The following is a 23,279-nucleotide window of genomic DNA, read 5'->3' as shown; positions in this document are numbered from 1 at the left end:
TGGTATTCTCTCTCTTCTTAAAAGGCATGTGTGTGTATTCAGGGCTTACGGAAATTTGAAATCTTATTTATTTAAATAGAAGGTATGTTACTGATAGTGACAGGTTGTATTTCCATATGCTGTTCTACCAATGTCTATAAACCAATGTCTATAAATCTGGAAGAAATGCTTCTAGGAGTTAGGGACTTGTTCAATCCCTGTCTCCCATTAAACCTCTGCTGAAATTACTATCAAGGAATGCCAATTCTGCCAACCTGGGGTTTTGACTAGTACCCATTACCAAATATCTGAGTTCCATCCACTTAATAGATTGGCAAAATGAAATCCCTAATGGACAATTTGTGGCAGATTCTTTGATGCACACATGCACACTTGGAAACTGGACTGTGACCACCAAACTCATTTCACATAGCCTACCTAAAAACTTGGAGCCACTACTAACGTGGCAGTTTTTTGCCCTGTATGTAGTGACATAAAACCATTGGTTTGGGGTTTCTCCTTTGTAGGTGTACAATAACGGAAAGGGAACAGACAACAAAAAGTATTAATAATGCCTGTGCAAATTTAACCTTTATTATCTGTTCACTGTATACAAAACACCATTGCTGCATAGTGATAACTTATTTGCTGTACAGTTGACAGTGCTCATCAACAAACAAGTGTTAAAGAGGTATACACTTAACAAAAGGGCAATGATAGCCAGTGCACATAACTGACAAAAACATACCAGGAACCTGCAACTTCAGCTATAAGCTTTAGCATACAGAAGTACTGCATAACCACCTAATACTTGAGTATGTATAAAGGGGATAACAAGCATCTATTAATCAACCAACTTAGGAACATGGATGGAGAGAAAAGGTAGCGCTAAAGTTTCTGATATACAACACAGAGTGGCAAGAGGAATTTTTACATAGATGCTCAGGTTTCTAACGCTGTTAGAATTTAATGATAAATAACAGAATCTCACAAATCTTTAGGGGCAAAATGCACCACATTTATTTACATATGAAATGTGTTTAATACAGTTATAATGGACATAGTGTATAGTAACATTTGACAGCAGCAAGACTTTTAAAGAACCGAACAATTACTACAGTATATCATGCGGATATCTATATATACACAATTTTTTTTTAAAAAAGATACAAAATTTGTTTAGGGATACATACAAGGTATAAAATGCAAAAGCAAACAAACAAAAATATAACTCTCACAGAGAACTATATATGAAAGGGACAGTATGGTACCTTTGCTGTACTTCAAGAAAGCATAACCAGTAATTTTAGGTATACTTTTTGAAATGACTGAACTAGTTTCAGATGGTCTGTGCTAATGTTGAAAGGCCAACTTTTACTTAAATAAGCTGGTGTATTACCTTCTTGATAGTTGTGGTTGGACATAACATTGAGCACCAGAACATTTGGCATTAGCATACAGAGCTGGGATATACCAACTCACACAGCCAAGGAATTAAACTGTTTTCTTTCAAAAGCCAGAAGAATGGAAAATACACAATGCTGTGTACTCGCTTCTATATAATGTTAAATAAATTATATGACAAAACCGACCATAATTATAAAACGTATTTATCTAATTACATCTTATTTGTTTAATCCACAGCAGCCCAGCTCTTCTGTAACAATTTTAACTTTGTGTGACCTTAAAGACCTCCTTGCAGGGCCTAAACAAATTATGTAGTGATGCCCAGTTGTCCAGTAACATGTTTTCAAAAGTGCAATGACTTTCTAAGGAGTATGCACCCTGAATAGTAAACACTTGGTATTTCTGGTGTTACTGCCTAAACCCAACACTGTATTCTCTATAGATGGAGTGACTATTCCTTAGGGAAAGATTTTCAAAACTGCCTGAGAGATTTAGAACAAGTCCCGTTGATTTTCAAAATCTTCCCTATACCTAAAAGCACTGCTTTCTGGTGCAGTTTCATTAACTAAACTTTCTTTCAGAAGCATTTCATATATAAAACAGTTTAACGGAACCGAAGGAACTGCCCCTGTATTAAGAACTCTGTTGTAAAGAAACTTACTACAAAACAAACAAAACAAACAACTGATTTTCCACTAAATATCAATACAAACACGTAACAAAGAGTATAAAAATTGTTAGTTTAAATATATACAAACTCTTTTCAACTCAAATACTGTTTTAATGCTTATTGAGCGTATAGACAATGAGGTGAAGAGGATACATTTATGTAGAATATATTGCAACAGCCTGAACCGTACTGTTAACACTATTATACGGAGAACTTTCTGTAACAAAAATGTCATTTATATTCCAATGTGGAGACGGATTTTTGCTTCTCAAATATCTGATCACTTTTCAGCTGAACTCAATCTTTTAGATTTAATGAAGGCCATGCCATGTGTTCTCATATGAGTATTTAAGGCCGCTTCAGTTTCAAATGTCTTTGCACACACTTTGCATTTTCGATCTGATACCATGTTGTCAGATGATTCATCTTCATGATTGGGTTTATTTTCTTGTTGATTATCCTCCCCAGATCCGTTCTGTTTCGATACTGGCTGAGGCTCCTTCAGCTTATGTACAATGAAGAGATGCCTGGAGAGAGATACATGAGAGGTATAGCAGAGGCCACATTCCCTGCACTGATACGAAGAGCCATCAGATTTGTGCTGAGGGATATGTTCATGAAATTGAAGAAGATTTTCTGTTGTAAAGCCACACACAGCACATTTGTGGACTTTAAAGACATTTATCTTCAACTTCTTCAATGGCTGCGTGATTGCTCCTCTGGGAGGCCTGAATTCCAGTACAGGTTCTTCCAACTTACGCTTTGGACTGGGAACCTAAAAAACAAGAAAAGTGTATTTTATGCAGTTATAAATACACAGTTCTTCTCATGAATATTCACCACTTGTGGACTTAAAAATCTTCCATGGATATGTTCCAATAACCCCCTGCTAAATCCACTCTCTCAAATAATAGAAACAACCATCTATGTCAACAAGAATCAGTGCAGATTCATTTTGCTAGGTAACAATGCGCCAAATGCTGTACGAACATTAATAAATGTTTTCCAGTATTACTGTATTAAAATATAATATTCAATGCTACAGTAATGATGGACATATTTAGGATATCATTCTATCAGCACTTTAGTGCTTACTTTCAGAATCTCAATCTCAATCGGATTTGATTTTATTCCATGCATGATGATGATGACTGTAGATCACCTCCTGATAATTTGTGGCCAAAAGGAGATGCTGGAGAAAGATGACTACTAAGTACAGTTTTTGATTACTAACGTACTACCAATCTGTTTCTTCATTTTATTGCTCAAGAGGCATATTTTTCAAGAATCCTTCACTTACCTATTTGGCCCAGAGAATCCATGTTATATTTCAAGACTATATACCTAACCTGACCCTATTTTCAAAAATGTTTTTAGAAAGGGGGGAAAATTTCATGACAACATTTTTTAGGGTAGTGAAACAGTCACTCAAAAATTCTCTTTTAAAAAAAATGTGTGCTGGTGTCACCACTATCAGCCTGTGACTCAAAGATGTGTATATTTCTTAGTGTACAGAATGAGTTTATCATAAAACACTGAACAAGTGTCATTAACATTCACCCTATGCAACTCAACAGCTCTGACAGCACCCTAGAGCCATTTTAGTTTTCTCTTCACTCCTAACATTCTTCATCACACTGAACACTAATTCCACTCTACTATTTATTTCTGGTAAACACAAAGCACATTTTACTCAGTATGGAAATAAATGTTGATTAAAAAAATACAAACATTTGATTAATGTAATGAAAGAAAATGGGACTATTCCAGGTGTCCTGAAAGAAATTCCCAGGCATCAAATGAAAAACGAGGCCTGTCTCAATAAAACCAAGATACTTAATATATACCATGAACATTCAAAGCTCTGTTTTTGGATCAGCGTTCCTCTGACCAAGGAGGATTGTTCAGTGCTAGTCAACACCACTCACTCATCCGGCACTGCAAGACGACTGCCTTATTCTAGGGATTACTGCAAATTTTTCATTTTTAAATTACTACTTTAAACTAAGCCTAAATTGGTATTATTACTGTGTGATGGCTGTTCGGCGTCCTATGAGTTTGGTGGTGCCAGTTTGCCAGTAAACATATGTCCACATAACAAAGCTACCATGAGTTATCAATAAATTGGCATCACTGTTAGTTCTAGCAGGCAGAACAAGGACTGAATAATCAAGGAGACTGCGCTAGCCTCTCACATGCAGGGGTGCTCCCTCCAGCACAGGACTGAGGCACACTGACACAGTATTCTGAGGAAGGTTGTGCTTCTAGCTTCTGCTTCTATCTAAGCTGTAGGTGTTTGGCTGATAAAGGATTTGGGTTTGCAGAGCTTCCAACAGAGCACCTTTAAAAAGGTGCTATTGAAACAACTCACCAAGACAGAGGCTGAATTCTCTCTCACTTAAAGTCTTTAAATCAAGACTAGATGTCTTTCTAATAAACATGCCCTAGTTCAACCACAAGCTGTGGACCTAGGGAGACTAGATGTCCCCATTTTATAGGGACAGTTCCGATATTTGGGGCTTTTTCTTATATAGGCACCTATTACCCCCCACCCCTGTCCCAACTTTTCACACTTGCTATCTGGTCACCCTATAGGGACCTGATGCAGGAATTACTGAGTGAAATGCTTTGGCCTATGTTAAACAGGAGATCAGATTAGGCAATCATCATGGTCCCTTCTGGCCCTAAAATCTATGTATCTATAAAAAGGTCTAACTTCACACAAACAAGAACGGACCCAAAAATGCATTTTTTGAAAGAGGCACTCCTAAAGTGTTTACCTTTGTGTCTTCTTTTACTTCACTTTCTTCTATATTGGTTGATTCTGTCATTTCTTTCACATCAGGGTCTTTAATGCCATGCATCAACTGAATATGTTTTTCTAACATCAGCCGCTTAGTAAAAGTGCGTCTTGAATCCGGGCAGTGCCTGTTTAAGTGCAAAGCAGACATACATATGGTCAAATGTTTACCTTTTTTATAAACAATCTTTTTTTTTTAAAAGACAGATATGAAGTAGTGCACTATATCCAGGCACCATTGCAATTTGTTAAAGAAAATGCCAATGTTTTTCTAACCAAGTTTGTATACATAAGTATTAAAAAGTAAACAGAATTACCAAATACACTATTAATTACAAATATTTGAGCAAATTAACCTCTCTCTCTTGCTGTGGATATCTCTGATGTAACATCCTAGAAACTGACATACTGGGAGACAAAGTGAAAACTGAAGTATCTCAGCTCTTTCCCCCATTCTTCTGTTCACATCACCAGTGGCTAAAATCAGACACACTCACTCTTCATCTCCCCTCCCCAATCCAAGCTTCACCTGGGCAGCAAACATCTCCTCTACAGTCTGAAATTGGATTCCAAATATCATTTGTTTTACTAGTGCCTAGGGAGTCTTATTTATAGACCAGGACCCCACTGAGCTAGGCACTGTAGAAACTTTTCAGTCTGACCTCATCCCTGGATTCTTCTAAGTCTCTGGACTTGATTCACCTCCCTCTTTGAACCAAGCACCCCTTCATAGCTCCATTTCCACTTCACTGGTGCCTGCTGTTCTTGGCATGCATCCAGGTTGGTCAAGAGAGCAATCTTATCTCCCCATCTGGCTTGCTCCCTCAGCTGGAGGTGGTTGTGAGATTGGATATTATTTAACATACCCCAAGTGATGTTTGGGTTGGGGATGGGGGTATTGTAGAATGGTTCCTGGAAGGGGTGTGCCCAGAAGAGAACAGGGGAAAGAGATATATGCCAATATTCTCTTTCAAAATATCTCTCTTTTCAGGAATTAACATTTTCTATGATAACTAGATTGCTAATTCAAAAAGGACAATATTCTTTATGATACAAGCAGATGATTCTGACATTAAAATGAACATACACATTATGTTTTCTTTTAAAGGCGATGTAAGTCAAAATAGGAGCTCTTGATGCTCATCACGTGACGAATGGAACAAATGGAACAGTGGCCAACCAGATCATATAATGAGTGACTAATGCAACTTGATACTACTTAGTAGGTCAGCTGAAATCAGCCTGAAATGGATTTAAGAGTATGGCAGATCTTGCCCAATAACCAAAGAGGTGACATACCCATTACTATGCTAATTATTTTAAGTCCGTAAAGCAATATGCTAGATCAATGGTTCTCAACCTTTCCAGACTACTGTACCCCTTTCAGGAGTCTGATTTATCTTGCATATCCCAAGTTTCACCTCACTTACAAACAACTTGCTTACAAAATCAGACACATAAATACAAAAGTGTATTTATATTAATGAAAAATTGCTTGTTTTCTCATTTTTACCATATAATTATAAAAGAAATCAATTGGAATATAAATATTGTGCTTACATTTCTGTATAGAGTATATACAGCAGCAGAAACAAGTCATTGTCTGTATGAAATTTTAGTTTGTACCTGACTTTGCTAGTGCTTTTTATGTAGCCTGTGGTAAAACTAGGCAAATATCTAGATGAGTTGATGTACCCCCTGGAAGACCTCTGAGTACCCCCAGGGGTACACATATCCCTGGTTGAGTACCACTGTGCTATATTATACATAAGTGGGACAGTCTGAATACTCCAGTTGTCATTCAAATTCAGATTGACCCATGCATTCATATAATAAGTTAACTGATCTAACTGAATTAATTAGATGTTTGGTTTTGCATAAACAAGAAGTGCAGATAAACTGACAACAGCCTCTACTTTTCTCTTTACCTTTGGCTCCACTGATCTTAAAAAACATTAAAAGTAGAACTTACGAGCAGGTATAAACTTTCCTAATGCCTTTGTGTTTGATACGATTGTGGCGACATAGACTATGGGATGAACTGAAAGATTTGTCACATTGTCGACAAGGATGTTTCTTCATTTGCTTTAAAGAAGGGAAAAAGAATAAAATATTAACTAGCAAGGTAATCAAAGACAGCAGACATTTTCAATCTTTTAAAAATAACCAAGTAAGGTTACTTACCAAGATCTTTTATTCTTTGAGGACACTGTAGGAGTCACTGGTCCCAGAACAATTTCTAAACTGTGTGACCATTAAGAGGCATGCACACACCTACCAGCATTGTAAATTGTAATTAAAAAAGAAATGCCCTTGCCCCCTTTTCAATTCTTCTCTGCCACCAAAGACGAAGGGGAAAAAGGGAGGATCGGTTTGAATTTACATAGGCAATGTTTTCAGATAATTCCAGTTACTTTTAAATAACCCTTTCTCCACTGCCAAATTACTTCTGCAGATCTTCACTCTGGTAGATTAGCAAGCAGCAGACAACTGCAGGAGGAAGGATGAGGGATAATTGAAAATAGACTGAAGCACTGCTCTGCCAAATTTGATGTGTGGTGATTTCATCTCACAACACTGACTCACAGGAAAGATCCCTGAAAAGGCATGCAGAAAGAGGGGGTATAGCATGGCATTCCATTGTAGGACATAAGCCTTCTTCATAATTTCGAGGATCTAATGGTTTTATATTATAGACTACCATGTGGAAGGAGGTGGGAAAAACAACCCCAAAAAGGAAGGAAATAAGCAGAACAATTTATGTCAGTTCATTCTGAGCTCTCAAGAGATTTTTTTCAAAACTGTACTTGCTTGAAATGGATGCAGCTGCAGGTGCCAGCATAAAAGCCCTCTATTGTGTTATGTTTCTCTAAAAGAGAAAAGATTAATGGAATCATCTGTAGTGATGGTACTCCTCATGAGAATGGCCAGAGGGTCTCTAACATCACTGGTCTATAATTTTTGAGAAGTCGTCTGCTTCAGAGATAAAATGTGATATTTATTATGTATTTTGATGTGCTGAATTCAAATATGACAATTAAAACAACTGATTGGCTACTGTTTCTAAGATATTTAAGTTTTTACATTTGATGTCTATGTATATTGTGTAGATAGTAGAGTTTTAAGCATAAATTGTAAACCTAGGTCTTTTCATGTGTTTATGGTTGCTTTACATTATAATATTTCACCCTTCCTGTTTATGTAACACTTTAAAAATCAGCAAAAGGGTTATCTAACTAAAATTTATTATGGAAACAAAAGGCAAAAAACTATTACGTACATAGTTTAGTCCTATTCAGTGTCTACTCAGTGCTTCTTGGCTTGTCTCTTGTATTCATTAAATGGAGCATCTCTTGTCACTGTCCAGCAATAGTCTCCAAGCATTGATGGGCTCCATTTGCCCTGATAGCGTTTCTCCATAGTTGCAATGTCCTGGTGAAATCGCTCGCCGTGCTCATCGCTCACTGCTCCGAAGTTCGGTGGAAAAAAATCTAGATGAGAGTGCAAAAAATGTATCTTTAGTGACATGTTGCAACCAAGGCTTTTGTATGCCTTGAGGAGGTTTTCCACCAACAACCTGTAGTTGTCTGCCTTGTTGTTTCCGAGAAAATTTATTGCCACTAACTGGAAGGCTTTCCATGCCGTCTTTTCCTTGCCACGCAGTGCATGGTCAAATGCATCATCTCGAAGAAGTTCACGAATCTGAGGACCAACAAAGACACCTTCCTTTATCTTAGATTCACTTAACCTTGGAAATTTTCCATAGAGGTACTTGGAAAGCTGCTTGTGTTTTGTCAATGGCCTTGACAAAGTTCTTCATCAGACCCAGCTTGATGTGTAAGGGTGGTAACAAAATCTTCCTTGATTCAACAAGTGGTGGATGCTGAACACTTTTCCTCCCAGGCTCCAATGACTGTTGGAGTGGCCAATCTTTCTTCATGCAGTGGGACTCTCTTGCACGACTATTCCATTCGCAGAGAAAACAGCAGTACTTTGTGTATCCAGTCTGCAGACCAAGCAAGAGAACAACAACCTTCAAATCGCCACAAAGCTGCCACTGATGTTGGTCATAGTTTATGCACCTCAAAAGTTGTTTCATGTTGTCATAGGTTTCCTTCATATGGACTGCATGACCAACTGGAATTGATGGCAAAACATTGCCATTATGCAGTAAAACAGCTTTAAGACTCGTCATCGATGAATCAATGAACAGTCTCCACTCATCTGGATCGTGAACGATGTTGAGGGCTGCCATCACACCATCGATGATGTTGCAGGCTACAAGATCCCCTTCCATGAAGAAGAATGGGACAAGATCCTTTTGAGGGTCACGGAACATGGAAACCCTAACATCACCTGCCAGGAGACTCCACTGCTGTAGTCTGGAGCCCAACAGCTCTGCCTTACTCCTGGGTAGTTCCAAATCCCTGACAAGGTCATTCAGTTCACCTTGTGTTATGAGGTGTGGTTCAGAGGAGGAGGATGGGAGAAAATGTGGGTCCTGTGACATTGATGGTTCAGGACCAGAAGTTTCATCCTCTTCCTCGTCTGACTCAAGTGAGAATGATTCTGGTGCATCAGGAATCGGCAGTCCTTCTCCGTGGGGTACTGGGAGTATAGCTGATGGAATGTTTGGATAATGCACAGTCCACTTTTTCTTCTTTGACACACCTTTCCCAACTGGAGGCACCATGCAGAAGTAACAATTGCTGGTATGATCTGTTGGCTCTCTCCAAATCATTGGCATTGCAAAAGGCATAGATTTCCTTTTCCTGTTCAACCACTGGCAAAGATTTGTTGCACAAGTGTTGCAGCATATGTGTGGGGCCCACCTCTTGTCCTGATCTCCAATTTTGCAGCCAAAATAAAGGTGATAGGCTTTCTTAACCATAGTGGTTATAGTGTGCTTTTGTGATGCAAAAGTCACTTCACCACAAACATAGCAGAAGTTATCTGCACTGTTCACACAAGTACGAGGCATCTCTGCTCACTTTGGCTAAACAGAAATGTGTCCTTTTGCAAAATCAAACACTGACAAATAAGAGAGCACGACACTGTATGATTTCTAGAGCTGATATAGGGCAATTTGTTCAGCAGAGTGATGTAAGCTTCGTTATGATTGCATCATCCATGACTTCTAGGAATAACATGATGCAATTCATATCATGTATGACGCAATACCAGCTTCAGATTGCATCATTCATTGTTTTGCCTAAAAAGCAAGTACTGTCCAAACCCAGTCATAGATTTATTCATAGATCCAGTCAAAGATGTATTTTAGTCCTTTCTGGTTTAAATTGAGATCCCTTCCCTTTATAACTCACTTATCCTCCGCTATTCCCAAGTCAAGGGTCATATATACTGACCCAATAGCATATCTTGAAAACTAGAGCCAATCAACAATTTTAAGCATCATTTTTGTTGTCAGTGACCCAGAATTAGTAAAGTTTGACGACAATTATTTCAGAAGCATTTTGGCTGTAGAGCAGTGTATCCAAAGAACACTTCTTCCCACTTATGGGCTGCAAAAGCTCAAAGAACAAGCCATTGTTAATGTCCCCTGTAACTGATTTAGCATATCACCAATCCAAGAACTCAGCAAGTCAGTCCCTTAAATAGCAGGTCTATCACCTTGAGCTTGCAGGAAAGACACTGCTCATTCATTGCACACTCAGAAGACTAGAAGGTTTACAATTAGAAGTTTATCTTCGCAGCCATAATTTAATTTTATTGACAGCTTAAACACTTCAGAAATTGATAAGTTAGTCCCTCACTGGAACAGAGGATTGAAAGAAAAAGCCCAAAGAAAGCTAACAGATCTAATGGATCACTTTGACTTAGATGAGCCTTCAGCTGAGCTAATTAGAACCAGGCTCCTGGTTCACTCAAATTATCCCCACCCTACTAGGAGACTCTTAGATCCAAGGACTCTCTGGGTCTGAATATGCAACAGATCTGAAAGAACTGGGTTGGACCCTGGGTTGGAGCACTGAGCCCACAGAAGGAAATCCAGATCACTCAGACACTGAGCTGAAGTGCTCTGATTTGAGGATGGCTTATACTTGCCATTCAGGTTCAAGTGAGAGGATGGCACTGAGACATAATCTGATCCAGAGTCTGCCTGGTGCCTAGAAGGAGAAATATCTGATATCTAGGATCATTTCTTCCTTTTCTGACAGAGACCACACCTTTCCTCCAGAGTGACTCAAACTTCCTCTCCTTCCTCTTTTTCTCACGGGTACTGGCCAGGTAAATCAGAGTCTTCCAGTATTCCACTTGGGACTTCTGAGCCGAGTTCTTGGATCAGTGCTTGGGAACTAGGCTCCAGAGGTGAAACCATCTATTCCTAACCAACAGATTCAAAGGAATGAGCAGTAAGGACTTTTCCAGGAGGATGACATTCAGTTTCTGGCTCCATTCATTCCTATCCCCTGAAGCCAAATGGCCCCTACATAAATGCCAACTCTTAAACAACTCTCAAACCCATATGTTGATCTCATATAGGCATTTCAATATGACAGGAGGTACATGTCTTGAATGGAGAGCACTTGTGTAGATCTGCCCAACCTAACTTAAAATCCCCAAACAATCCTAAATCCTAACTTTACAACAGGCTGAGGACAAAAGGGAATGTTTCCATATTGCTTGTGCTGCCAAATATAAGAGAAATTGAAGATGATTTTAGGGACAATTATTTCATCTCTATAGTTTCGAATGCCAGATCGTCAGCTGGTGTGCACATCCTCCCTAATGGTCACACTGCTTAGGAATGGCCGAAGGACCTCTGACAGATAATGGAGAAAATATATCAAATGGGGTTAATCCTAAATTAGAAGTTTTTTACAGACACAGTCCTGTCTGACCCCAACTTCCATTTTATATTTAATCTTTAAAATAATGACTCCTTAAGCCAGTTGAAAAATTTTTTAAACCATTTTCTCCTGTGATATTGCAAAATTATTAGTCCCATTTTAGGGATTAAGACCCTGTTCAGCAAGGTATTTAAATATTTGCCTAACTTTAAGCATGTAAGGAGCCCCACTGAAGCTTATGGGACTACTCTCATGCTTACAGTTAAGCACTCCATAATTGCCCTGTTCTGGTCATTCCGCCTGAAGCAGCTGGCATTGGCCACTGTTGGAAGACAGGATACTGGGCTAGATGGACCATCGGTCAGACCCAGTATGGCTGTTCTTATGTTTTTTAAGTACCATGCTTCTTCAGGGTATAAATCCCTTGTACACGTTTCTAAAAGAAAAGAAATTTGGAGAAACATGAGCTGAAGACAGTCTGAAACCACATTTTTAGAATATATAAATGCCTGTGGTATGCTTTAAGGTTCAGCAAGAGCTACGGATGACTACTTCTCATATCATGGTGAAGCCACTAATGTGTTATATGGGCATCCAATAACGTTATACCACATTACACCCCCATGTATTCTCTTTACTCAGCCTATTTCAGAGGGAAAAAAGCTTTTTTTTGAGAATTTAATTGTTTTTATTGGTACTATTTTTCATATCCTCCACCTGTAAAGCCAGGCATCGTTAGTACCATGAATCCAACTATACAGGCCTCCCTGGGAGAGAAAAACAACAAATACATTTTTGAAAAATGGGAAATTCATTTACATTGTTTCACACAAATTTAGTCTTTTTTCTGTGCTGACATTTTGAAGGAAAAAAACGTAATTACAATTCTGAATTTTGGAATTTTTCAGCAAGTCCTACAGATTTTAGAAATCTGTAAAAACTACCTAAAATAGTTTTCTATACATGATAATATCATGGTTTTATATCTCAGGACTGCTAGACCTAGAAGGAAGGGACATGTCTCGTTGGGAAGCTAGAATTCTCTCCTTTTCCAAATATACAGAGAGAAAATTCCGTATATATATTTCCACATAAAGCTCCTATATCTAGCCCTCTTTGGTCATGAGATATGAACCTGACACTAGTGCAACACAGAGTAATGTCTACTTGCACTGCAGGCCATTATAATTTTCAGGAATTTCCACAACGGGGGAAAAAAGGAAACATTTCTCTAGCATATTTTGTTTCTTTTGTAAATGTCTGTTACAAGCTGTTTCGATGTTTGAAATGTCAGTAGAACAAGTCAGAAAATGTTGGTAACTTTGAAGAAGAAGAAGAAGAGATTGTGCACTTGTGTAGTAATTGTGGATCTGCGAAAAGTATATCCCTATGGATGATCCACTTCATGTGTGTATGCACCTCTCGAGCCCTTGATCAGAGATTTTCCATTAACTGTGTCTGTTCAGCCCGCACATGCTCCCTATATCTTATTGTGTTGGACACTGAAGCTATATGGGGATGTGCAGGCGAACTGCCCTCAGGTCCTTCTCCACCCAAACGTTCCATAGAGAACAGTCCAAAGCGGAGGGGAAGGAGGGCAGGTAGTGGAGCACCCAAGGAGGACACATCTTGAGAAACTGCAGTTACTGCACAAGATGAGTAATCTTTTTTTCTTTAAGTAGTGTCCCTATGGGTGCTTCACTTCAGATGACTTCCAAGCAGTATTCCCAGAGAGAAGAGGAAGTTTTGGAACTGAGTCTAGAACTGAAGACAGTACTTCATTACCAAGTGCCACGTCGGATCTAGTGGCATGGATCAAAGTGTAACATTTAGAAAATGTATATAATGAAGCCCATGTTGCAGCCCTAATATCTCAGATTCTGACACATTCCTAAGTAATGTTGTGGATGTTGCTTGTGATCTGGTAGAATGTGTTATCACCCTTTGCAGGGGGTGAATGTCTACAGTACCAAAACTAGTGATAATACACCCAGATATCTATCTTGATAGATACATGATCTGTGCACAGAGACTATCTGTGAAAGAGATTAACAATCTAGGTGACATTTCAAAATTGTTTGGTCCTATCTAAATATAAAGCCAACCCCCTTCTAATATCCAAGACATGAGAACAGGTCACATGCAAAGAGCTACACAGTTTTGGAAAAAAACACTGATAGATGAATGGATTGGTTAAGGTGGAACTCCAACAGTACCCTTAGGTAAAAATTTAGGGTGTGGACATAAATATACTTTATGCTTGAAGACCTTAAAGATCAAGGCTCCAATCTCTCTGATCCTACAGGCCGACATTAAAAAGGCTTCCTCCGCAGATAAATGAGCAGTGAACAGGTTGCCATTGGTTCAAATGGAGGTCTCATAAGGTAACTGATTATGAGGTTGAGGTCTTAGGTTGGGGTGGGAGGAATGGCATAGTATTTATGAGAGGTAGTTTCTACCTGGTAAATTATGTTTTTTATTGCCCCTGGAAAAACTAGTTAGTCCCAGTTTGCGAGATTTTCTATTTAAAAAATTGCTTCATTTATATTTAATATTAGTTACATATTCATAATGGGATTACATAAAGCAGTAGATTCAGAGATTAATTTTGGGATGTAGAAAGCCAGGACTTTGGTTTGTCTGTTACAGACAGGTCCTTAGTGTATCTGAACTCTTGTGGTATCAAGTAGGAGAATGGTACTGACATGGTACTGAGGATGCAGTGGCCAAAGCTTACGGTGGAGGAGAACCTAACAATGCAGGCATCAATGGTGTTTGGAGCCATTGCTTGCTTGGTTCCGAGGGTGCTGAATGGGTAGTGACGGAGGTACTGATGGAGGGCTGAGCCCAGTGGTGTCAGTTTGGAATGTTTACACATGCTCTCCCTGTGCTGTGGCCCTTTTCGAGCCATGTCTCTCCTTCAAGCTCTGGGACTTTCCAGCTCCACCAGTACTGGAGGAGGAGTCCTTCGACTCAACAATACTAAGCTGAGAGGTTGAGGCTTTGGAGACCGTAAATCTCGAAGAGGACCTGGGTTTTTTTGGAGCTGGCTTCTTAAGATGAGAGTCTGCACTCCTCTTTTTAGAAATCTTAGCTGAAGCCTCCAAAATCTTCCTTTTTCTAAGGGGAAGTGTTCACCAAGATTGAAGGAGTGCTCGATCTGTCCAGAGACACATGTACAGAAGGTTTTTCTAACCTGATTCAAAAGCTGTCAAAGAGAGTGATCCATCCTCAACAGTCTGAGTTTAATCTCCTTTTCCTTCCTTAACCTGGATTTGAGAGCCAGGCAGAAGCTTCACTTCTGGGAGATATGGCACTCACCCAAGCAATGGACACACTTACAGTGGCTATCGCTAACAGGTAGAGCCTCTCGGCAGGAGAGGCAGAGTATGAAACTTGACGAGCCAGGCATGCCCTGCCTGGAGAATGAGGCTCCCCGAGGGGAGGGAGAGGAACAAAACAATCCTTTCATTACATATCTCTAACTAAAACTATCACTAATAACTAACCTATACTAACTAAACAAACGATAGGAAAAAAGTGTATACAAGATAGCAGAGGCACGTTCAAGGCGGACCCGCTCAAGCTCTATCTCAGGCCAAGGTGGCTGAGAAATAACTGACAGGGGTTCAACCACGCATCCCTGTATATTCTCGGTGTCTGGCATGAGGAAGCTTTTGGAGAATGTGAAGGCCAAATGGACACCTCTAAGGGAAAATCTCTGATCAAAGGCTCAAGAGGCGCATGGGCACCTGAAGAGGAGCACTCATAGGGACACTACTCGAAGAAGAAAAATAGGGGTTTTTTGGTGGATTTTTTTTCTATTTTTTGACTAGCTCTAAATGTTATTAGACCTAGAAGAGACAGTCAAAGATGCATGAGGAATGCAACATAGGTCTGTAATTTACAACAACCATACTCATCTGGCCAAATGAAAACAAAAAAATTTATGTCCTCTGGAACCAAACTGTTAAAGAAGTGTGGGGGAAGGGAATGGGAAGAGAATCCAAAATCTGTTTAGCTGACTCAGAAAAATTTCATAGGAACTTTTTTCAGTCATTCCATCTGTTCTTGAACAACCTTTTGTATTCACTAAATCAGGGGTCCCCAACCCCCGGTCCGCGGCCCGGTACCGGTCCGCGGCCTCTTAGAAACTGGGCCGCGAACCGACCCAGTGGAGCTTCCGCAGGCAAGCTCCAGCTGAGCCCCGGGAGCAGCGGACCTCCCGCAGGCACGACTGCGGAGGGAGCGCTCGTCCCGCGGCTCAGCTGGACCTCCCGCAGGCACGCCTGCGGAGGGTCCGGCAAACGAAACCGGTCCCTGGACCCAAAAAGGTTGGGGACCCCTGCACTAAATAACCCTACAATTAACTGAGGGCGATGAGAGTCTTTCAGTAGAAACTTAAAAAGCTAAGCAACATAAAAAGAAAAAGGAAATGGATACAAGAACAGGGAAGAAGAAAATAGAGCACAAAATGAAATAATCAGAAAAGTTATCACTATTTATAAAGGTCTATTGAATTTGAAAAAAATAACTGTTTCTATTTTAGTATTAATTCATTTAATTTGGAAGCTACAGTAATTTACCTTTCCATGCTCCTTCCTCATGTGGGATATGTACACATCTCTCTGAGTGAAGAGTCGATCGCATTCCCAGCACGTCCAGCCAGGGTTGGTTACTTTTTTGGGCTCTGCTTTCTTTACAGGAGAGGGAGATTTCTTCTCCAGCTTTTCTGTTCCGTTGATGGATTTTGTATCCTCTTTGTTGTGACTGGCTGAGTTTTGAGTTGTGGGTTTAGTGCTCAGGAGCAAATTTATACCCAAGTTTGGTGGCCCCTCAACACTTTTCAATGTTCCATGCATAGACTAAAATATAAAAAATAAAAATGTTACAAAAGAGTTTGTGGCTAAAATGTAAAAAAGTTATCCGACTAAAGGCTTTACTTCTTTCTATCCCTCATGATATAAATCTATTTATCAGATCACTTGTAATATAAGGACATTCAAAACAATGTTTAAATAAAAACAAGGTTGTAATACAAACAAGCAACATAAAAACGTGTGAGTGAGAGTTTAACTTGCTTTTGGGGGGGGGCTTTCTTAAAAGGCCTTCTTTATCCTGATTAACTCTAATTTTTCATTTTACTTGCACAATAAAGTAGAACAGTCTTCCCTAATGTGGACCACCTGATCTATAGTCTAGCTTATGGTTTCCTGTAAAGATGTTTGCATTGACAGAGTTTGGGCAGCAATACTGGGAAAGAGATACAAGTAAAGACGGCTTGTGAAAGATTAGATAACTCAGTTAATAATCCCTTTCAACCATGAATTTGCCAGTCAGGAGATTACCTTCACATATGAAAGTCTTGCCTTCCAATTGCCAGTGTTCTCATGGTCTCTTACTCTGTCCATTACCTTTGCCTTGCTGGCTTGCATGTCCAGCCACTCTGAATATAATCATCCTATCTTATAGCTGGGCTGAGCAAGTTGTCCCAGCAGCCAAAACCATTCAATATGTTGTTGAACCAGAGGAAACTGATACTGGGATATAAATCTGATAGTCTGGTTTTGCTAAAGTATCTCAGTATTAGGCTCTTCTTTGTAGGATAACCAGATGATTCCCATTGACTGTTTGCCAGGTACTTCACAAATGTCATACTCAGCTGTGCTGTGGGACAGAACTGTCTTTCTGTTTAAGTGGTCTCTACAGAAATTAATGCCATTTACTTTCAAAACCAAAATGTTTCATTAAAAACTGTGACTAAAAAGATAAGGTGCTTTCACTTCACCCATTTGACATCCAAAAAGAAGAAAGGTTAACTCTTTTTAGCATGTCTAAATAAGGTACTAGCTAATATAATTAAATCTATTCCCACTAACAAGTTGACAAAAACTCTATGAAAGATGATGAAAAAAAGACACAATTTCTGGGGTGTGGAGGAAAGGTGTAAAAATGGTTGCTCATTTTGAAGTATTCTGCACATTTTTAACTTAAGATAATGTTAGCTATCAGAGTCAAATGTTTTATTCTGTACATACCATATTCTTTACATACCAAAAAAACTACATTAAAAGAACATTAAAATTGCAAAGTCAAGCACTTAAAAGGCTGCCCAGGCAAGCTTAATTCACCCCTCTTATTTGTATCTATTATGAAACAGTCTTTAATTACATGATCACACATTTTTTTTCCAGAGTACCCCACCCTCAATGAAATGGCTGTAAGAATTTTTAATGTGAACAAAACAACGTATCATTCCCCAATGTTGTTCTCAAGAATAGCTAAATCATTTTCAATGAAATTAAAAACCAGCCTGAGGCATACAAGATTTCAGCCCGAACAGTAAATATAGCAAAGTGATAAGCAACTAAAAACAGGGCCTTATAATGGAAAGAGTTAAGCAATCTTAACTATAGGTGTAGCTATCAACTCTACCTCTGCCTTAAAATCAATTGGTTTCAAATATTGAAACAAACAAGACATATATAACTATATATGCATATGTGTGTATATGCCACTATTTATTCCCGTTTAGAACTGAAGAAGCTGCACACATCACAAAGGGGATGCTTTCAGTAAGTTGCTAAGGGAAGTATATCCCCTTGCTTGATGGTTGAGCAAGAAAATGATGCAAGAGTTAGATATGAATGCAAATAAAGGTCTAGTTTAACAAACATTACTGCAGGTCAATAATAAGGAAAGTATCAACAAGATTATGAAATAAATTCTCACAGAAAATGTGTCACAGGTCTTAAAATGGGAGCCAACAGAGGTTTAGAACACTGAAAATACCTTGTCCTCACTTCTCAGAACATCTTTTGTCATCCCATACATTTGACAAACATGCTATTTTCCCTCATTTTCAACTATAGGATAAAGTCACCTAAGAGCAGTTACATAACCTGAAGACAGATGTATGAGAGTGCATGCAATGGTCAGGAGGTAATCATGCACCACAGGGGCCCTGTCTGGTACAATATTTGAAACCAGTTTTTCTGGAATACAAATTGCCATACTGGGATCCAGTTGTTTATGACATCATATTCGCAGCAGAAAACCCAGGAATTTAAAGAAAAAATCATTTCTAATCTCCTCCCCTATCTGGGTGTAGATGAGAAAGAACTTTAGGGTATATTGTGTGTTTTTAAAAGAGCTGGTTTCTCAGAATTGCTGTTCTTGCCTTCAGTGCAAATCTCAGCTACTTCCCAGGTAGTAAGTGCCATAGCTCAGGCTGAAATTCAATGTGCTGATTTCAGCAAAGACTAGGAGTCTGATTCTCCACTGCCCTGCACCTTGTTAAGTCATTTATGTCAGTGTAAAGAAAATGAAAAGTGGATGTCAAATGCCACTATTCTGGTTCATACCACTTTACAATGGCGTATGATGACACGTGGTACAGGGCAATGATGAATCACACTCTTGTGGTTTAAGGAATCGAAGAGTTCCTAAGGCCTCCAGTGCTTTAAAAACAAGGTATAGCAATATATTTAAAATAAATGGCTAACCAGTTGCAGCAGGGGGGTGGGGTGGGGTGTTATTGTCTCTTAATAACACAGGTTGGAAGGATAACAGCCAGAGTTCTCCAATAAATCGTCTTCTTGTGTAAATATAGTTATGAGATATTCTGTTAAATTTTACCTTCTAAGGGTATATATATTTCTGCATCCATACAAGTAGCACAATGCTTCTCTTATCAGTGAGTTCTGAGTACAGAAAGCTTGATTCTGTAATGAGCTTAGCACCATCAACTCCCAACTGACTTCAACGAGAGCTGATGATACTTAGCACACACTGTAGGAGATGCCAACACTTAGCAGGATTGGGTGCATAAATCTCATTTTTATAATATATCATCTTGTATGCAGTACACACAGTCACTGGCACTATATAAAATACTAATGTTCACACAGAGAAATCGAGTTAGTGACTAGAACATATAGATTCTATATTTTAACTGCTTAGAGATATTAACTGCAAATTACTCTTTAGGAATAACTACCACCTATTGCTTTTAGTAGTTTTCTCATAATTATGTGCTTTTCTGAGATGATTTTGTGTTAGGCTTTAAACATGACAAATGCTGTATAAAAATTCAAATGAAAGGAGATGCCCACACACCTTGATATGATCCATCATAAGTTGCTTCTGTGCATATAAGAGAGAACAGTCTGGACACTTGAAAACAGACACCTTCTGGTTTTCAATGTGTTGATCAAAGTGGCGATACAGCAAGGGTTGCAGGGTAAACACAGTGTCACACATGGAACATTTATATATTATTCTAAAAACAGAAGAAGTTCAGTAAATAAAAGTCAGTCATCCTGATCACTTATCAGCAGGAATCACTGTTAAATTTCTTTTCATCACAGATGAGACCAAATGTATGTATACATGAACATATTGGTCTGTTGTGGAAAATCAAAAATGAAAATGATACAACTAATTTAAGAATAATCCTCAAAATGGAAAGTAAAGCAGCACTCAAGAAAAACAGTATTAAAATCCAAAACCAATGACACATTTACACCTATTTACAACCGTTATACATATAACCAGTAAACGCTTCTGACAAGATTTTCCCAACATATATATCTTTAGATCTTTAATTCACATTTATAACAAAAGGGCTGTTGGTCTACCTGACTTTGGAATTCAAAGGCACTAACTTGAACAGGTTATTGATTTGATCAAAAGTGTTACCATGTTAAGTCAGGTTCACTTTTGGCTTAGATGTGTCTTCTCAACTTCTTGAACTATTAGTCCAATCCTTCCAGTCTCTTTGAAGCTGAAATTTCACTGGAAGGCAGCCTTTCTATTTGGCAATTTAAATTTTTTCATCAGCTACCTATTTCAAAGCATTGTACAGAAATGACCAAAGCACAGCTTCTAGTAGTGCTGATGGAGGACTGCTGGAAACAGCAAAAGCCAACTGTGTAATTTTAATAGTAAGTGTATCAACTTCCTTCCTGTATTACAATATTCTCATAAAGATGTTAACTAGCAACAAAAGTACATTATGAGTCAGCTGATGATTAGGTAATGCATACATTCATCCAGACTTTATAAAAAGGCTGGTGAAGAATCTATGATAGTAATTAACAAGGACCAAAACAGGCTGAATTAGTAAAGGACACTGTAACAAGCAGTCTCTGAAAGCGAGTTAAAATGACAGCATAATAATGGTTCCTAAAATTAAGGAAAAATTATGAATTAATCTTGAAATGGGTATAATTTCAGCAGAATTCTGACTCTGTCAAGCTCCCCACCAATAAGTAATAAACCAGAATGAAACTAGGATGTGCTAATGAAATGGAGAGATCAAGTCAGTTCACAGAGAGGGTAACCCTCTGATCTAAGTGAAAGAACTAATACTACATAATAATGGTTTGAGGCTGGTTGCATTTTGCCAATGATTCTGCAAACAACGTGGAATGTTATGCACTGGTTTTCTTTTCATGATTTTTTGTTTGTTTGCCTATTTTCATGTTTGGCTCTCTATAAGAAGTTATTTTAATTTTTAAATTAAAATGCACTGTCAAGACTGGTAGGTCCAAAATGTATCCTCTTTTTTATATATCTGTTTATAAAGCCCATGTAATTCCCTTTATTTCTTCAGAACTGTTGTAATTTTTCTTTAGAAAAAGGAAACAAAGAAAATGGCAGTTGAAAGGGAAAAATAACATAGAAGCATAGGAATTGCCATATTTGATCAGACCAGCGGTCCGACTAACCTAGTATCCACTGACTGTGGCAGTAGCACCCACTTTATAGAAAAGTGTGAGTATCTAGAGTCCTCTGACATTTTTTCATCATCAACATTTCTAAAATTTACTTTTTAAATGTTAATCATAATTTTCCAATGTTAAGAAATATTCAGCTGAATCATACTGGTACTGGTTGTACTTTGTCCCTAAACTACTGGAAGAGCTAACTCTGTTAAAGGGAAATCCTCAACTCAGTGCCCCGTCAGAGCACCTGAACGGAATGCTGGAGAGAGATGCAGAGCAAAGGAATCTTCCCACGACCACAGAGCTATTTTGGACATGTACCATGCGCATCACTTAACCCCTAAGCATTCAGTAGCACCTGTGCCCATAATGCATCTATAGGGGATGGGGAGAACCCAAGGGTTCACATGGCAACGTGTTCACCTTCCACCATTTGGCACACTGAGAGCTGCTGTGTAGCTCTATACTTTATAGGGGGTGCACACTCCCAGTGATGGCCCGGCTCAGCAGGAATGCAACAGTTTAAAATGGTAATATTTTATTCACAGCATTCTTCATTTTTATGTGAGAATATACAGAGCTACTCGCTAGCAAGAGTATTTGTAATTTTCATTTATTCATACATTTTGTAAAGAAGACGTGTATTTCCATCAATAATAACAGATGGCATGTGACTCATCTCTGTTTTACAAAGCTAATTAATAATTATAACCAGGTTTGGAAACTGAGGAACGGGAAGGTTAAGAGACTTGAACAAGGTTATACACCACGGCACTGACCCTCCAAACAATTGTCACCTATGGCAGCACACTAGACAGAACACTAGAATCCTGACTTCTGATACCCATCACTACCCACTTGATTACTAAGAAGAGAATAAACTAAGAAGAGAATAAAACGACATCATTCTGATTCTATACAGTTTGAGTGAGAAAATGGCAGAAGTGGAAAGAACTCAAAGTTAATATTCTTACTCTGACTATAAACATATATTTCAAATAAAATCGTGTACATTATAAATCAGAAAAACCTCGTAGGTCATCTAGGGTACAGTTCCACAGCCAATGACTTGAGTGGAAACTGTTTCAGGCCCCTAATCTATAAATTTGCAACTACTGGATTTTTATTATTGTCAAATGGTGGAATATTATGTTAGTACTTTTTAATTTGCTTTGCTTTGTGATCTTTTCATTGTATTTAAAGTAAATTAATCCTTGAGTAATCACTGCATGTGTAATGAAGCAACACAGTGCTCATTAGCTAAACCAGCTAATACTGATAGGAGAAAATAAATCTGCTACTGAGAATATTACACCTCTTTAAAAATATCTGATTCTTAATATTCACATTTTAAATAAACATTTAAGTTAAAGTTGCTCTGCTTTCGCAGGTCAAAATCTTCCCGATAGGAGTCCAAATTCCCAAGTCATCTATTTTCAGAATAAACTCAACTAATTTAAATTGATACACATATTCTGTATGGTATGCTGTATCATGGTAGACACATGGATCCAATTCATTACAAAATATTTCTTTCAGCCACATTTTCAAAGTTAGGTATATATACAACTGAGCACATACATTTGTGAATCAAACAAATAATGTGAGTCAATACCAAATGTGTCTAGCTAAGGCCCTGATCAAACAAAGTACTAAAGCATGTGTATAAGGGCTATGCTCGATAAGGATCTAAATTCCTGTACCCCCAATTCAACAAAATACTGAAACACATGCCTTAGTTAAAGCTCATGAGTAGTCTAGTTGAGATCAGTGAATTGGGGCCTATATGCATGCACATGCTAAATATTTCCTCACAAATATTATGTACCAACAACTGTATGTGGGAAATGAACTTATTTCAATCTGTGAAAATCTGGCCAATA

General features: G+C 38.5%; 1 protein-coding gene across 4 annotated transcripts in view; it reads right to left on the bottom strand.

Moving 5' to 3' along the window:
* Window positions 1-558: 558 nt before the first annotated feature.
* Window positions 559-23,279, bottom strand: part of ZNF532 (zinc finger protein 532) — an 83,821-nt gene continuing 61,100 nt past the window's right edge. For all 4 annotated transcript variants that reach the window (XM_045021884.1, XM_045021880.1, XM_045021883.1 and 1 more), the window contains 5 exons: window positions 19,787-19,949; window positions 16,255-16,533; window positions 6,829-6,941; window positions 4,837-4,984; window positions 559-2,831 (listed from right to left, as the gene is read on the bottom strand). In XM_045021884.1, the coding sequence (XP_044877819.1) occupies window positions 2,337-2,831; window positions 4,837-4,984; window positions 6,829-6,941; window positions 16,255-16,533; window positions 19,787-19,949 (1,198 nt within the window). In that variant the 3' untranslated portion in view covers window positions 559-2,336. The remainder of the gene's footprint in view (window positions 2,832-4,836; window positions 4,985-6,828; window positions 6,942-16,254; window positions 16,534-19,786; window positions 19,950-23,279) is intronic.

Source organism: Mauremys mutica, chromosome 6, assembly GCF_020497125.1.
Source record: "Mauremys mutica isolate MM-2020 ecotype Southern chromosome 6, ASM2049712v1, whole genome shotgun sequence".
In the NCBI taxonomy this organism is placed as follows: domain Eukaryota; kingdom Metazoa; phylum Chordata; order Testudines; family Geoemydidae; genus Mauremys; species Mauremys mutica.
Note: the sequence above shows the minus strand (reverse complement) of the source record. Positions and strands in the feature narration are given on the sequence as shown.